Source organism: Bidens hawaiensis, unplaced genomic scaffold (genome assembly GCF_021521415.1).
Source record: "Bidens hawaiensis isolate Kalapana, Puna unplaced genomic scaffold, B.hawaiensis_p1.1 tig00013584_1, whole genome shotgun sequence".
Taxonomy (NCBI): domain Eukaryota; kingdom Viridiplantae; phylum Streptophyta; class Magnoliopsida; order Asterales; family Asteraceae; genus Bidens; species Bidens hawaiensis.
In genome coordinates, this window is record NW_027492152.1 from 198,414 (window position 1) to 216,707 (window position 18,294).

An 18,294-nucleotide genomic window follows, 5' to 3' on the forward strand; every position below is an offset into this window, starting at 1 on the left:
GTATATTATGCGTTTAAAAAAATACTGTACCAAAATTCCATGAGTTTTTTTCATTGATAATTTCACAAAAGAATTCAATTACAATAGAGGGTTAGAAAACGAACAACATGAACCTACCGAAAAAAAGAAAAAAACAAAAAACAAAATAGTGTTGTCCATGACTATGAGTGGTAGTTTCGAAGAGGCTCACAACGGCAGCCGTTAGTGACTTCAACAGAAATAACCACCAAAGTCAGTCAGTGACTCCGACCACCGGCGTCATGGATCATATTGAATCTCCAACAATCCTGTTATACCATGTGGATATGTTGAAGCTTCAATCCACTGCTACACTCATATCCTCTTTTCTGGTCAGTTAGTCCTTTCAATTTCCTCTCATTTACTCCCCAAAACCCTAATTTTTGGTGCATATGCAGGGTGATGACACGTGTTGACACTTGATTCCACAGTATTTCATCCTCAAGGTGGTGGCCAGCCCTCCGATACGGGCTTCATAACTTCTTCTGGTTTCAAATTCGTCGTGCAAGATGTTCGATCCAGAAACGGTGTCGTATGTATCTATCTGTTTATTTACAAACTTACAGTTGTAATTGTTATATGGTTTCTGATTTTGGCTGATTGTATTAATTAGGTTTATCATTATGGCGTTTTTGAGAAGAGTGTTGAGGATATTGAGGCAGGTGTTGAAGTTGTGTTGTCAGTTGATGAATCCAAACGGAAGCTTTACTCTAGGTAAAATGAGTTAATTAAAACATCTGTTAATCATCGATAAAGCGCAGGATTTTTTTTAAATAAATGAAATTAGTAGGTTAGGCTCAATCATTTCTTTTTATTGGTACATGAAACTTAAAACCGTCTTATAGCCATGACATATATAGTAGTTAGTTAAACGAGTCGTATTAATGTCTGATACTTGGCATCGTTTATAACCTGTTAACTTCGAGTTTTTTTAATCATGATCAGTGCACTCAGTTACAATTGTTTCATAATTGCTTCCTTTTCTTCAGAGCTCTGAGAGCTAAATGCACTAGTAAAATGTTTTGTTTCAACAGAGCAAACAGTTATGAAACATTAGGTGTATTCGGTTGCAATTGTTTCGTTATGCAAGCGTAATAATTTGTGAAAATGATTAATATACTATAGGATTTGGAACCCCAAGTGATTAAGGAATTAAAGTCATTGATGTGTATTCTATTCAGTGAAGTAGAGAGCTTTAAGCTGTTTAAGTTCGGAGTAAATGAGGTTTTGGATTTAGATTATTCTTTTTAGGCACTAATAGCTATTTCTAGTTCACCGTTTTAAGATATGTAAATTTGATGATAATTCAAAACTGAATTCTTAGGAAAATAAAATTTGAATAACAAGTCATTTGTATGTAAAAGCTTATATAGTAAATAAAGCTTAAAAGACTTGGAAAATAATAAGCAAAAGATATGCATAGCGAAGAAACAAGTCAATCAACTACTAGACCCAAACGCTGAACATGGGTTGTTCAAAATGTAAGTTTAAGAAAAGCCCTATATCCAACTTTGACCAAAAGAAGCTGAAGTCTCAAGCCACACATATTGTAGGCTTGTAGCTGTACTCCTTTCCATAGAGAATCAAAGATGGCATCTTTATATCTATTTAGTCATCTAGTCATACATAATGTTTTCTTAAGCTGATAATACAAGTTGCATGCTTCACTCAGCAAATCTGATCAAAGACAACGATTTTCTCGAGCTAAGACGCTCACATGAGGCTCTTAACATCTGAAAAACTTAGGCGGTTAAGTATTTAGACTTAATTCCAACATTAACGAAGGCACGTTGGATGCACTCCAACACTATCAAGCAAAGTTGAACAAGAATATCTGAATGTCTTATATTAGACCTGGTTATTCAGCGTCAACCCATCAATGAGTTGTCAACTACGCAGCCATAGCCTTGAGTGGTCTATAAAACCTCGCTATCTCAGCTTTTTGTTTAGCAAAATCATTCTTAATTGGAGTAGGTCGAATGCTCGGCCAAACCGCAACATCTTGAGTACCCGTGGTTGACCTAGTCAACACTCAACCGCCTAATTGGAGGGACTTCTATGTGATTGACCTTTGTCTCCAGTTTAACTACAATGTCATCCATGTAATCTACACACTATCTCATGTAAGATGGCTGTCATAGTCTCTTACAGGTTGCTCCATCATTCTTTAGGCTGAGCCAAACGGCATGAGTGCATGACCTCTGCACAGAAGGTTCCCACCCTGTGAGGAAGGAAGCCTTGTCTTCTCAGCCAATCGTCTTTTGTTGTATTCAAAGAAACCTCCCATAAATGACAGTGTTTTGTATGCCAACATCTAAATTTAGGAGTGGGAAATTCTACCTGCTATGCGCCCCTTTGACTGGGGAAATGCTTGTATTTTCCTCTACAGAAGGATAAATTGTGTAAACGCTAATTTTCATATATTTGCACCACCAAAATGATAATAATTACTCAAGTCTAAGTCGTTTCTTTTAACCAAATTTGGATAAATCTGGAAAATGTTTAGCAGCAAACTCATCAATTTTTGATATCTGTAAGAAAGCATTTACATGTATACCAAACGTATGCCAAAAGAGCAACACCTTAATTTGGTAAATAATACCTGTATTTTGTCGAGGACTGGTAACCTGTAATTATACAATACAAGATTGTAAACCATAATACCAATCAAATCAAAATCAAAAATCAAAATCAATCATACCCAGTGGGATCCCACCCATAGCAAGCTATAAATAGGGTCTGGGGAGGGTGGGATGTAGGCACACCGTACCTCTATCTAGATGGGGTAGAGAGGTGGCTTCCAGGGAGACCCTCGGCTCTAAAAAAATATTTTTGAGGGGATATAGGAGGAAATTAAAGTTTAACAATAATATAATTAGTAATAGCCCGGAATAAAATTAGAACTACTAATAAATAAAACTATATAATATATGACATTAAAATAGCATAATGGTGTGAGACCAAGATAAGGTAAACAGTAGCTCCTTTAATAATTCATATCGCCCTAAAAATCCTTAGCTTTAATTCTACGTCTCCAAGAACTCCTAACCTCAACCATGTCCCCTGAAAGGTTTAGGTCTATCAAATCCTGCCTAATCCTCTCCTCCCAAGTTAATCTAGGTCGGCCTCTACCCCTCCTCCCCTCTATAGTAATGTTTTCTACGATTCTAACAGGATTCGTCGTCTGTCTTCTCTTCACATGACCAAACCATCTGAGTCTCCACTCTCTTATCTTGTCGGATATGTTAGCTACCTCTAATCTCTCCCGGAACACACCGTTTCTTATTCGGTCTAACTTTGTGTGTCCACACATCCAGCGTAGCATTCTCATCTCTGCTACCTCCATTTTCCGTGCTTGTGTCTTCTTGATGGCCCAACATTCTGTTCCATATAACATTGCGGGTCTGACAACCACCCTGTAAAATTTTCCCTTTAGTTTAGATGGGAATCTCTTGTCACACAATATGCCTGTGGCTGCTCTCCACCTACACCATCCTACCTGGACTCGATGGGCCACATCACTGTCTAATTCCCCATCACTCTGAACAAATGATCCTAAATACTTGAACGTCGTTACCTGCGGGACCGCTTGCCCGTCAATGGTGATCTGGATATCCCCATTGTCAATTACCCCACCAAAGTCACAGTGTAAGTACTCCGTCTTAGAGCGACTAATCTTTAAACCTTTTGTCTCTAGTTTTGTTCGCCATTCCTCTAGCCTCATGTTTAGATCTTGTTTTCTATCAGCAACTAACACTATATCGTCTGCGAACATCATGCACCATGGGATTGTCTCTTGGATCGACTTTGATAACTCATCTAAGACTACTGCAAAAAGAAACGGACTCAGCGCTGACCCCCGGTGTAGGCCTACCTCCACCGGGAAGAAATCAGTATCCCCCACGGGCGCACGGACACTTGTTGCACTCCTGGTATACATATCCCTGATTATCTGTATATATTTCCTCGGGACCCCTCTACCCTCTAGGCATTCCCATAGCACTTGGCGTGGCACACTGTCGTACGCCTTTTCTAGGTCAATAAACACCATATGAAGGTCACGCTTCTTATCCCTATACTTTTCCATCAATCTTCTTAATATGTGTATTGCCTCTGTGGTGGAACGGCCCGGCATGAAGCCAAATTGGTTCACCATAACCTGAGTTTCCCGTCTAAGTCTAACCTCAATCACTCTTTCCCATAGCTTCATAGTATGGCTTAGTAGTTTGATTCCTCGGTAGTTGCTACAACACTGGGCGTCTCCTTTGTTCTTATAGATAAGGACTACGACGCTGCTCCTCCACTGGTCTGGCATGTTACCAGATTCTAGTATAACATTGAACAAAGTAGTTAACCACATTATTCCTTCTTCTCCCAGACCCTTCCACACCTCGATGGGTATGTTGTCTGGGTATGTAAACCATAATACCAATATAATTTTTATAGCATAGTTAGCAAAACAACATAATTTGGATCTAATTGTTATATAATTTAACAATACCATAAATGAAATCAGTTAGTTTTAAATTATCTTGTATCGTTGCAAACAATAAGTGACATCATCATATAGTTCAACCCATTTTCAAGCCTACTTGAAGCTGTTTTAATTATTAGCCTTTAAGTTGATTAGCAAGTTCAACCCATGACTACTACTTGAAGCTGTTTAAATTATCATCATATAGTTCAACCCATGACTATTACTTGAGACCATGTCCTGAAACGAGGGGTGTAGGAAAGAGTAAAGATAGGGAGCGTATATTGTGTTTGGCTTCTTGGAATGTAGGAACATTAAATGGTAAGTTGCTAGAATTGGTAGATGTGCTTAAAAGACGTAGGGTTTAGATAGCATGCCTCCAGGAGACTAAGTGGAAAGGACATAGAGGGGCTGAGTGTAATGGGTATAAGTTGTGGTACTCGGGGTCTGATGGAGCTAGGAATGGAGTGGGGTTTCTAGTGGCTAAGGAAATACACACTAGTGTGGTGGAGGTGACAAGACATAATGACAGGATTATGGTGTTGAAATTAGTACTAGGAGAGGAAGTAGTGGCAGTAGTCTCCGCCTACGCGCCTCATGTAGGCCTAGGGGATCAGGAAAAGAGAGAATTTTGGGATTGCCTAGACGCAGTGGTAGGGGGCATACCTAGGGGGGAGAGGATTTGCATAGGAGGTGATTTTAATGGACACATTGGTAAGGCTAACGATGGTTTTCAAGCCGTACATGGGGGTTTCGGTTTTGGTGATAGGAATGAGACCGGAACAGATCTTCTAGAGTTTGCGGTGGCACATGACCTAGGTATTATAAATTCTTATTTTAGGAAACAAGATTCTCATTTAATCACTTTTAGCAGTGGCAGACGCGACACGCAAATTGACTACCTTTTGATGAGGCAAGGAGACCGACGTTGGTGGAAGGACTGCAAAGTCATACCTGGGGAGGCAGTTGTGACTCAACATCGACTACTAGTGACAGATATAGCCTTCAGAAATAAGCTGACTGTTTGAGAGAAGAAAGGTACACCGAGAATTCGATGGGGAAATTTGAAGGACGAAAATCTCCTACTGTTTAAGGATAAACTCTTACTGCATACGCGGGCTCGACTAAATGGGGACTCAACTCATATATGGGAAGCTATGGAGACAAAGATCATCCAAGTAGCAAAGGAGACTCTCGGGGTCACAACAGGAAAGACAAGTGGGCATAAGGAGTCTTGGTGGTGGAATGACGCAGTGCAAGACAAGATAAGGGACAAACAAGGATGTTTTAGGTAGTTAATGAGGTGCACGAATGAGGAGGAGCGAGTGGAATTGAGGGACAACTACAAAACGGCCAAGATAGAGGCGAAGAAGGCAGTGGCGGAAGCAAAGAAGGCGGCCTTTAAACGGATGTATGAAAGTCTAGAAACAAAAGAGGGGGAACATGCTATGTTTAAGATTGCCAAAGCCAGGGAGCGTAGAAGGCAAGATCTAGGACCGGTGAAGTTCATAAAGGATACATATGGGCATGTACTGGTTAAGGAGCAGGACATCAAGCTAAGATGGCAAACCTACTTCCACAATCTTTTTAACAATGGGAGAGCTTACCAAGAAGAACATGACAACACAAACTTTCAACGACAACAATCGAATAACTGCTACTGCCGACGGATCACACGAGAAGAGGTGAAGGATGCACTTAGGAGGATGGGAAGGTCTAAGGCGGTTGGCCCGGACAACATACCCATCGAGGTGTGGAAGTGTCTGGGGGAGGAAGGAGTCATGTGGTTAACTACTCTGTTCAATAGTATTCTCAAATCAGGTAAGATGCCAGACCAGTGGAGAAGCAGCGTTGTAGTTCCTATCTATAAGAACAAAGGAGACGCCCAATGTTGTGGTAACTACCGAGGAATCAAACTACTAAGTCATACTATGAAGCTATGGGAAAGAGTGATTGAGGTTAGACTTAGACGAGAAACTCAGGTTACGGTCAACCAATTTGGCTTCATGCCGGGGCGTTCCACCACAGAGGCAATACACCTTATAAGAAGATTAATGGAAAAGTATAGGGAGAAGAAGCGTGATCTACATATGGTGTTTATTGACCTAGAAAAGGCCTACGACAGTGTGTCACGACAGGTGCTCTGGGAGTGCTTGGAGGGTAGAAGAGTGCCCAGGAAATACATAGAGATAATTATGGATATGTATACCAGGAGTGAAACAAGTGTCCGTGCGCCAGTGGGGGATACTGATTTCTTTCCTGTAAAGGTAGGTCTTCACCTGGGGTCAGCGTTGAGCCCGTTTCTTTTTGCAGTAGTCTTGGATGAGTTGTCAAAGTCGATTCAGGGGACTCTCCCGTGGTGCATGATGTTCGCAGACGATATTGTGTTACTTGCTGAGAAAAAACAAGATCTAAACATGAGGCTTGAGGAGTGGCGAACAACCTTAGAGACAAAAGGTTTAAAGATTAGCCGATCTAAGACGGAGTACCTCCACTGTGATTTTGGTGGGATAAACGACAATGAAGACGCACAGATCACAATTGAAGGGCAGGTGGTCCCGCAGGTAACGAAGTTCAAGTATTTATGATCATTTGTACAGAGCGATGGGGAATTAGACAGTGATGTGACCCACCGAGTTCAGGTAGGATGGTGTAGATGGAAAGCAGCCACAGGTATATTGTGCGACAAGAGTTTCCCGACTAAACTAAAGGGAAAATTCTATAGGGTGGCAGTTAGACCTGCAATGCTATATGGAACAGATTGTTGGGCCATCAAGAAGGCACAAGTGCGGAAGATGGAGGTAGCAGAAATGAGAATGCTACGTTGGATGTGTGGGCACACAAGGCTAGACCGAATAAGAAACGTTGTGTTTCGCGAGAGATTAGGGGTGGCGAACATAGCAGACAAGATAAGAGAGTGGAGATTGAGATGGTTTGGACATGTAAAGAGAAGACAGACGACGAATCCTGTTAGATCCGTAGAAAACATTACTATAGAGGGGAGGAGGGGTAGAGGACGACCGAAATTGACTTGGGATGAGAGGATTAGGCTTGATTTGATAGACCTAAACCTCTCCGAGGACATGGTTGAGGATAGGAATTCGTGGAGAAGTAGAATTAAAGTTAGAGAGAATTGAATACCTTAGGGCTTAGACTTAACTTATTTAGGTCACATACCATAATGGTATTTCCCTTACATATATTATTATTATTATTATTATTATAATTATTATTAGCTTTTATATAGCTGTTAAACTGTGATCTTATTATTAATATTATTATAATTAGTAGTAGTTTTTATATAACTGTTAAACTTTGATTTCCTTTATTTTGCTTCATACACATGTACTTAGAGCCGAGGGTCTCTCTGGAAGCCACCTCTTTATTCCTTTGGATAGAGGTACGGTGTGCCTACATCCCACCCTCCCCAGACCCTACTTATAGCTTTGCTGTCGGTGGGATTTTACTGGGCATGATTGATTGATTGATAAGTTGATTAGCAAGCAAGATTTAAGCATGATTGGTTAAACTAGGTCAGCCCTATTATGCAGTTACTGAGCTTGATCAATAACAACCAGCATAGCTACATTATATAAAAAAAATAACTTTCATGTATGTGCAAGGAACTGCTAATGTGTTCACTTAACCACCTAATAACGACGCATAATGCTTCTACAACATTATTTGTGTATGTGAACATGTTTCCAAGCTATTAATCAAAAGAACGCATATATTTCATTTCAGGTTACACTCAGCCGGACATTTATTGGATGTGTGCCTCCCTAAAGTGGGATTAGGCCATTTGAAGCCAAGCAAAGCCTATCATTTCCCTGCTGGGTATGAGAATGATTCAACATACTACACATTCTTATCAATCTTATTTTCATTTTTAATGGTTTCATGTACAGTCTTGTTCTGAATTATTAAATCTTTGGGGGCATTGCAATTTGTAAGGAAGTGTTCAATGCAAACTTGTGGAAAGTAGATTCTTTATCATGCAATTCTGGCATGCTGGGCTACACAAACTTATAGCATGCATCAAATAGTACCTTGACTATTTTCTGATGTTGACTACAAAATCTTTGTTTTTTAGGCCATGGGTTGAATACGTGGGAACAGTTCCACAGGCTGAACTGCAGAGAAAGGTGCAGGAGTTAGAGTTAGAAGCAAACAATATGATATCCAGGGGAATGAAGGTATGTTTATAGATTTTAATTATTATTTATCTACTTTTGCACAAATGGATTATATATTATATATTTTTGCGAGTTTCAGGTTTCTGTTGCTGCATATTCGTATGAAGAAGCTTCTGTGCTATGTGGCGGGGCCCTTCCGGATTACATTCCTAAGGTAATGTGTCGATGCAATTATGACACCAGGATTCATATTCATGTGTGCCCAATTTAGCCGAGGCTACAAAATAAACATATCATTCACATATCATATCTTCTGTGTAAAATAGAAAGAATCTTACTAAATTTCTTTTAAAATAGAAACAATCTTACTAAATTTCTTTTAATATTTTATTCAAATGAGCCTTTTTATCAATTTTTTCTACTCTGAATTTATTCGTGAACTATTTTCATTCCACGCTTTATAAAAAAGAATTAAGATGGGTAGGCTAGACAACTCGGATTGACCAATACTGTCCTTTTTTAGTTTTTTTTATAGATGGTTAACATCTTATATTATTGTAAAGATAATATTCTCACAATAATATCTAAATCTTTAAATAACAATGATTAAGAGGTAAAATCATACATTGTCTTTTTAGGTCAAACGGACAACTGTTAGGATTCATACTCATACACCATCCAACATGAATAAACACAACCTTCCATCCTTTCCTTTTCAGAAAAATACAAATTTGCAACTTTCCCTGTTAGTGATCGTTGCAAATTTGCTATAAAAGTTTACATCTTTGGAGCAGTCTCATTGACTCTGAAAGTCAAACATATTTCTTATTGAGATGATGTGGAAACTATGCAGGGAAGCACTCCTCATATCGTGAAGTTAGGTGATTTTCCAGGATGCCCTTGTGGGTGGTACACATGTTTCCGACATTTCAGATCTTGTCAATATTAAGGTACACTTGTAGCAAATGATAAGCTACTTATAAAATCTAACCAGATATGCTCACTTTAAATGTATGCAACAAATTGAATGTACTTTCTTAACACGCCATTCGTAAAATGTGTATACTTGTTTTGCTAAAGAATCATATTCACACATGCCCGTATATCTTATTCGTGAGATTTGATTGGGTTGTTTGCTCAGGTTACTCAAATGAGGACAAAGAAGGGAGTTACAAAAGTATATTACACTATTGGATCATAAGTCATCTTCATACTATAAGGCAGAGAAGGCTGCAAAAATATATTACAACATTAGTTCCATGAAATTAAAAACTTTTACTAACAATATCAAATCACTTAGTTTTTATAAATTTATTATGATGCCCCTTTTTGTTGGTTGTAAGCGGTTAAGATCCTAACATATGAGGGTGATAAGATCAAGAACCGATTGCTCCCGAAATTGATACTTCAAAAAGTTGATTGTATATGCGTTTTACATTGTTTGAAACTAATATCGGTTTATGGTTTAATTAATCTTTATTTTCTAGGTAGAAACATTGGATACCAAGCACGCCACTAAATTTTGAGTATGAAACTATCAATGTCTAGAATCATGGGGGACATGATTGTCTCTTTGGAATCCATAAACCTTAACTAGAAAATGACTTATATGCATGCCATTATTATTATTATTATTATTATTATTATTATTTTCTTTTTTCCTTCATCTACTCTCCACCCATTTCACTATCAAGAGATTTGACATTATGAAGAGATTGTGACATTTTAATTTTAATAAATATTTATTGTTAATTTTGAGAAGTGATGGATCGCATTAGAAAAAAAAAATATGGAAAGTGTTAATATTTCTAGTTAATGTCTATTTGTTTATGGTAGAATAATTTAACATATATAGTCATGTGATACACAAATTTGATTTGTATTTACCTTTACTTGCTTAGACCCTATATATTTGAATTTCATACGCTAATAACAATATGCATGTGATATACACATGAAAAACAACACATGCACACACATGAATAAGAATGCATATGTGAATCTATGCATGATATGGTGTTTTATATCACTTTAGCTGAAATTATTAGTAGAAAAAAAGTATGACACGAGTAAAAGTAGATACGTTACTTTTAGCTGTGTAACTCATGACTTTACGAGTGATTTGTTTTTAGCAAAACCGTATAGGCACAACACAAAAAAGTTAACGTTTGGAAATAAATTATTTTTTTGGACAATCACCAACTTAAACATAACTTTAAATCACTTTGTTACAAAAATAAAATGTTTATACAATTTCCAATACCATGTTTCCTTGAATAAGTATAAAACTTTTATGAAAAGGACTAAAATTTGGTATAAAAGCATCTTTTTCTTCTCATAGGTGAGGTGTTTATCACATTAAACATGTGAGCATGGATTCATCTATCAAAAAATATAGCAGTTTTTGTTTTTATATATTGACAACAATCTAAATAAATAAAATATAAAAAGATAGTAAAATATGGTATGTGAGTTAGTGAGTTTAGAACTTTAGAAGTAGAACAACTGTAAGTTACAAAAAATAAAATAAATGTACACAATAAATGATTTATGATATTTTCAATCTCTCATATTTGTGCATTTATAGTTTTGAATCAAATTTAGGGATTAATTAACATTTATGTTCATATATTATTGAAAATAGTACACGTCTATCATTTTTTTTACAATTTTTTTTGGAACGACAACTTTCTTGTGTTTTTGGGTTATCGTACTCTTTATATTGGAGAGCCCGGTTTCCCAACTCTGGCCAAACTATTTTGTCTTAATCAGGCCGCATTGACTTCGGAGTTTAGCTTAAATGTTCCCCCAGAAAACTATACCGCAAGTTGCCACTAGACAGTCGATATACCAACACAAGAGCAAAAATTTTAGCGTAACACATGATGAGACGAAAACTTGGATGGACCTGGTATTCGAACTAACAACCTTGCACAAGTCTTAACTCAAATCATTCATTGTCTTAATCCACAACTATGACACAAGCGAATATTAAACTTGGGTCACGGATCGTATCACAAAGGACAATTAATTTAGAAACCCAATTCAGTCATTGTTAAATGTGCCCCCAACATGATCTTGTTACACAAACATCCAAACAGTGATCCAATTAGTTAGGCATACAAACCAACAAACACACAACTGTATAACCAATGTGATGAATCAAGTACTATACATTTTTATTTCAACCAACAAGTAATCTTTAAACCAAACTGAGAAGGTGTTTGGCTCTTGGCAGTCACAAAAGATTAAACTCTTGTTGTTTGTGCAAGTGGCAGTGGGTCCCACTCACCCTTTTTTTGGTTGGTTTTAACAAATTCACCAATTATTATTATTATTATTATTATTATTATTATTATTATTCATGAATCCCACACAAAAACAAAACACTTATATTATTATTACTCCTTCCGCCATTTCATGCTCTCTTTTACTCTTTCTTTTACACTCTTCTTTACAACCATCCAATCGTTGATTCGTTTTGCATTCAAACTCTTTTAAAAACCCTCAATTTCATACTCAATTCACTCCATTTTCATATCAATTTCAGGGTTTCAACCGATTCCCCATCTGGGTGTTAACAAGGTAACATCAAGATTCTGTTTCTTCATTAAAGTTTTGATTTTTATGCTGTTTTGATTGATGGGTATTTGTTAATTTGTGTTTTCTTATCTGGGTTTCTTGTTTTTTTATCAAACCCCTGTTGATTTTGCTGGTTTTAAGGGTGTGATCAGTTTTGGATTGATTATTTGTTTCTTGATTGCTGCATTGGTGTTTAATTTGATTTGATCTGTGTATGATTAGGTTTGATTACCTGTGGATCTTGTAACTGTAGTGTTTTTTGGTTTTTTTTTTTTTTATGTTTTGTGATTATTTGGCCTCTGATTGCTGCATTATGTTATTAATTTTAGTTTTGACTTGTTCTTAGGATCCTTTATTGTTATATTAATTTTGGCATATGATTTATTAAAATCTGTTTGGCTTTCATAATCTTGACCCTTTAATGTCTATGATATTTATTAGTTTATGATTTTAATAAGTATTTTATGTTTTTAATTGTTAATTACCTGTTTGCTGATGAGAGCATTGTCATTAGATTAATTGCATTAAATTTGGGGATTTGTTAATAGTATTGAAATCCTTTTTAAGAGTCCATAATCTCAGTCTTTAGCTTCTGAATTACACAATTTAACAAAAGTACAGTCTGAATTACATGGTTTTCCCAAATGTCGTTACGGTATTGATTTTGGTCCACGAGACTTAGGTTAATCTGGAACTTTTTAACTTATGGTTTGTGGTAATTTAAGGTTGTTCTAGATACTTATATCTAGATACTTATATACTAAAGAAGCTAATTTTTTCTTTCTTTCTTTCTGATTTTTCAGACTGAAATGATGCACGAAAAATCAATTCTTGATCCCGGTGAAGAACTGGAAGTGAGTTTTGGCTATAAATGCAACACAACCGAAGGATACGATATCCCCACAGGGAAAAAACATGTAAGAAAAAACAGTTCATTTACTTGCCTATCGGGGGCTGCTATAAGTGCCAACGCAACATTAGCCAACACTAATATTTGCAACGGTTTAATTAGCTCCGAAATCCTTCCATCATTAGACTCTCCAAAATCATTTAGACGAATCCCGTCTTCACCATCATTCACAAAACTAGACTTGTTATCATCTTCTTTCCCGAGTAGCATGTCCAATTTAAGTTGCAGCCCATCCACCCCTGAAAATCTTGAATTTGATTCCTTTTTATCAAAACCGTTGAGTGCACCGTCAAGAAACGAAGATTTTCTTAATGCAATTGAAGTACAAGTGGCAGGTGGGGCTGCAGGTGAAGATAGAGTTCAAGCGGTTTGTTCTGAGGAAAACGGTTGGCTTTTTTGTGCAATTTATGATGGATTTAACGGACGTGACGCAGCTGATTTTCTAGCGGGCACGTTTTACGAAACCATTAGGTGTAATCTGAATATTGAATTTGATTATTTTGTTGGAGATGGTAATAGTAACGCTATGAGGCCTAAAAGCCGAGTTCTTGAAAGCTTACAGCGCGCGCTTAACCAAGCAGAAAATGACTTTTTATACATGGTTGAGCAAGAAATGGAGGATAGGCCTGATATTGTGTCGGTGGGCTCGTGTGTTCTTGTAGGGCTTATTCAAGGGAAGGATTTCTATATAATGAATTTAGGAGATAGTCGGGCAGTTTTAGCAACAGATGATGACGAAACAAACGGGTTTAAAGGATTGAAAGCGGTCCAATTAACTGATAGTCATACGGTTGATAATGAAGTTGAAAGAAACCAAATTCTCAAAGAACATCCCGATGACCCGAAGACAATTGTGCATGGGAAAGTTAAAGGGAAGTTGAAGGTTACTCGGGCTTTTGGAGCCGGTTATTTGAAAAAGGTAAAATCTTTTATTTTTAACACATATGGTTTCAGAGGGTGTTTGGATTTCTTTTTTAATTTATTTTTTTGTGCAGAAAGTTTTGAACGATGCTTTAATGGGTATTCTTCGCGTTCGTAATCTTCTAAGTCCTCCGTACGTTTCTGTACAACCGTCACTATATATGCATGAAATTTCAAGCTCTGATAACTTTGTAATACTCGGGAGTGACGGTTTATTTGATTTCTTCTCAAACGATGAGGCTGTTAAGCTTGTTCATTCCTACATATCTGCAAAACCGTTTGGGGATCCAGCAAAATATCTGTTGGAGCAACTTGTACTTAAAGCCGCTTGTTCTGCAGGTAAATTCATAAGCTTTATTTATATAGACTGAAAAGTTTTATACTTTTTAACAAAAAATACTCAAAGATAGAAATATGTTTTGTTGGGATGTAAAACTTTTTATGGGCCATGTTACCTTTTTCTTATACGTTAATGAAAGATTGTAAATTCATAAGCTTCTTTTATTTTTTGAACGGTCATAAGTTTCTTTATATAAACTAAAAGGACCACAAATACCTAAAGTTTGTAATATGTTTTGTTGTGATGCTAGATTTTATGGGCCATGTTACTTTTTTCTTATATGTTAGTGAAAGGTTGTAAATTCATAAGTTTCTTTATATAAACTAAACTTTTTATAGTTATGACCACACAATACCGAAAGATAAAGATATGTTTTGTTGGGATGTAAAAAGTTTTATGGGTTATGTTACTTGTTTCTTATATGTTAATGAATGATTGTAAATCTTGCAGGTTTTAGTACCGAGGAGTTAATGAGTGTCCCTGCTGGCAGGCGAAGAAAATACCATGATGATGTAACGGTTATTGTTATAATGCTAGGTACGAATAAGCGCACCTCAAAGGCTTCAACTTGCATATAGTTTGTTCCCAATATTGTTTTAGACGGTAGCTAGTTCCGTACAGTTTTCCATTCGACAATATTATTTTGTATCGTCTAGTCCCTTATTGTTTCTTTTATGATATTGATACATTAGAAATATGTTGCTGCATATCTCCTTTTCGATTCTGGTATTTGACTTTTGAAAGTCAAATGTATTAGTTTAATAAATGGTGTTGGTGAAGCATAATTAAAAGTTGTAAGAACTTTTGATACAAAGAACAAACTTTCTTTGCTTTGGCTGGTGATTAAGCAATTTAAATATATTCTTTCTTTCCTTTTTTATGATCTGATTGTTTTTTAATGATCTTATTGTAAAGCATAGATTCTGGAGTATCGAGTTCTTTCTTTCCGGTTCTTTTTGTGTGCGCAAAAGCAACCATTCTTTTAGATTGTAATAACTCGTACAGGACCCGCGACTTTAGGTTTAGCATTGATGATCAATTAGACGCGTTGGTTAATTTTGAGTTGGTTTAAAGTAGAGGTGGCAAAATGGATTGATTAGATATCTTTCTAAAAAAACAACCATGAGGAGTCTATGAATATACAACACGGGAATCAATTCGAGTCCTATTAGGGTTCTCGTATAGTTTTAAACTTTGACTTCTTTCTTAAACAAGTCTTTCAAGCGCATTTCAATTGCCACGCCACCTGGTGATACACGTGCCTCTTACTCATCTCATTGTTGTTGCTAATTTGGTGCTAGTATTTCATCTAATTTTCTCATCAATTGCATGTGGTTTCTTTGGGTGCTTCGTTATAGGTTTTGATGGGATGTGATTTTGCAAAGTAAGGTAAGTTCTAACTCAATCACATCAAAACCTACAACGAAGCACCAAAGAAACCTACATGCAATTAATGATAAAATTAGATGAAATAATACTGCCACTTTATTAGACAATATTTATATTATCTTATAATAGAGTGTCTAGAGTGTATTTATGTTTCCTATTTATATTCCTTGTACATCATATCATTAGATAATATACAAATACAATTACCAAGATTAACTTGGTATCAGAGCCACGTCTCTGAAACCCTAATCTGCCGCCAAAAATTCTACAACCCTAAATCTGCCAATCAGCTCTTGCCTGCTGCTACCACCCTTCTTCTTCTTCTTCTTCTTCTTCTTCATAAACAAAGACAATGGCGTTGCTTGCTTCATTCACCACAGCAGAGAAAACCAATCATAATTCTCACAAGTTTGGTTTCACCCTCTCTTCCACCGACTATGGTTACTGGAAAACTATGATAGAACCTTTTCTTATCACCAACAAGCTTTTTGGCTATGTTGATGGGTCTATCCCATGTCCCGACTCCACCATCACAATTGCATCCCCTAACAAGGAGGACCCTCCCACAACCCAACCAAACCCCAATCATGCCACTTGGGTATCTAATGATGCCCACGTACGAATGTTGCTTATGTCAACAATTTCTGAAGGAGTGTTCCAGCATGTTCAGGGCAGTACTTCTCGAGAATTATGGTTGTCCTTGGAACGTGCTTTTGCCCCTCACACGACTTCTCGTGAATATACTCTAAAATCACAGTTACTCAAACTCCAAATGAGGAGATGAAGGATGATGAAACCCCCTCTGCCTACCTCACGAGAGCACAAGAATATGCTGATGCCTTGGCTAATATAGGTGAACCGTTTAAAGAAAAAGACCTAGTTATGCTTGTTATGGCTGGTCTTCGCGCTGAGTACAATAGTTTGAAGTCTACTATATTGACCCGTCAGTTTCCAACAGCCTTTATCGAACTTCATAGTCTTCTTTCTAACCATGATTTTATAGTTAAGAAAACAGATCCAGTTCCCGCTCAGGCTTTCACTGCCACAACCAGTAGGTCATCTCCTCCTGCTGCGACTAGTCCAATACTTGCTGAGACCCTTCAAGCACTCCAACAATTTATGTCTCAACTTGGTCTTCAAGTTCAGCCACAAACACCACAACCGCAAGCCTTCTATGCTTCCCGTGGTCGCAGTCGCGGCTACTCTAATCGCGGTCGTGGTTGCCGAAGTAACTCCCGTTCTTTTGGAAACAACAATTGAGGTAATCGAGGTCAATTTAATTGGACATCTAATCAAAATACAGTTTATGGTACATGTAATAGGTGTGGAATCGGGCATATCCCGTCTGAGTGCCCCAATCGTGATCCTAACACTCTAAGGACACGACAACCATCCGCAAACTATGCTGATTATCGCTCACAGGCATCAAATTCATGGCTTCCGGACACTGGTTCTAACAGTCACGTTGCATCAGATATCCGCAGCCTTGACAACTTAGAACACTATTATGGTGAGGATTCACTTCATGTTGGCAATGGTGAGGGTTTACCTATTTTACATATCGGTTCAACCAAAATTCATTCCCCTACCAAAACTTTTTCAATTTCTACTATACTTCATGTTCCACAAATTAAAAGAAACCTTCTTTCTGTTCAAAAGTTTTGTCATGACAATAATGTTTTCTTTGAATTTCACTCTACCTTTTTTGCTGTGAAGGACCTATTTACACGCAATACCCTCCTCACGGGTCCAAGTGACAACGGGCTCTACTCCATTTGTCTGCCACCTCTTCGTCCTCTTCACAAAGTTGCATTCTCTGTTGTTCGTGCCTCTACCGATACATGGCATCGAAGACTTGTACATCCTCATCCAGATCTTTTGAAGTCTATGTTATTTAATTTTGTTACTTCCTGTTAGCAATAAAAGTTTGCGTACCTCTTATAATTCTTGTCACATGGGGAAATCCTCAAAACTTCATTTGTTATCTTCAACTTTTAAAAGTAGTAATGTTTTGGATTTAATTTTTGTGATGTTTGGGGCCAGCACCTGTTAAATCTTTTAATGGTGATAAATATTTCTTACTTTGTGTTGATCATTTCACTTGATAGATGTGGATTTTCCCATTAAAACACAAATCTGATGTATATATTACTTTCAAACATTTTCATGCCATGGTTGAACGCCAATTTCAAACCAAATTAAAATCTGTCCAAACAGATTGGGGCGGAGAGTTTCGACCTCTCTCATCTTTCTTCTTCTCACTTGGCATCATTCATCGTCTCTCCTGTCCTCACACCAGTGAGCAAAACGGGTTTGTTGAGAGACGCCACCGACATGTTGTGGAAACGGGTCTTACCCTTCTTGCTCAGTCGGGTGTTCCTAAGAAATTTTGGAACTTTGCTTTCGACACAACAGTTTATCTTATCAATAGAATGCCATCTCGTGTTGCTTCCAAAATTTCTCTTTTTGAACACATTTCTAAATTTAAACCCGATTTCTCCTTTTTGCGGGTTTTTGGATGCCA

At 37.2% G+C, this 18,294-nt stretch overlaps 1 protein-coding gene and 1 pseudogene across 2 annotated transcripts; both read left to right on the top strand.

Moving 5' to 3' along the window:
- Positions 1-258: 258 nt before the first annotated feature.
- LOC143544485 (uncharacterized) lies at positions 259-9,844 on the top strand (annotated as a pseudogene). Its single transcript, XR_013137262.1, has 8 exons — positions 259-350; positions 417-550; positions 632-732; positions 8,237-8,329; positions 8,586-8,688; positions 8,768-8,842; positions 9,482-9,578; positions 9,770-9,844. The product of XR_013137262.1 is annotated as an uncharacterized LOC143544485 (transcript).
- Positions 9,845-12,819: 2,975 nt separating this feature from the next.
- On the top strand, positions 12,820-15,076 carry LOC143544500 (putative protein phosphatase 2C 40). The gene is made up of 3 exons (XM_077036595.1): positions 12,820-14,039; positions 14,116-14,380; positions 14,832-15,076. Exons 1-3 carry the CDS (start codon positions 13,020-13,022, stop codon positions 14,957-14,959), a joined length of 1,413 nt encoding a protein of 470 aa, XP_076892710.1. The 5' UTR covers positions 12,820-13,019; the 3' UTR covers positions 14,960-15,076.
- The last annotated feature ends 3,218 nt before the right edge of the window (positions 15,077-18,294 follow it).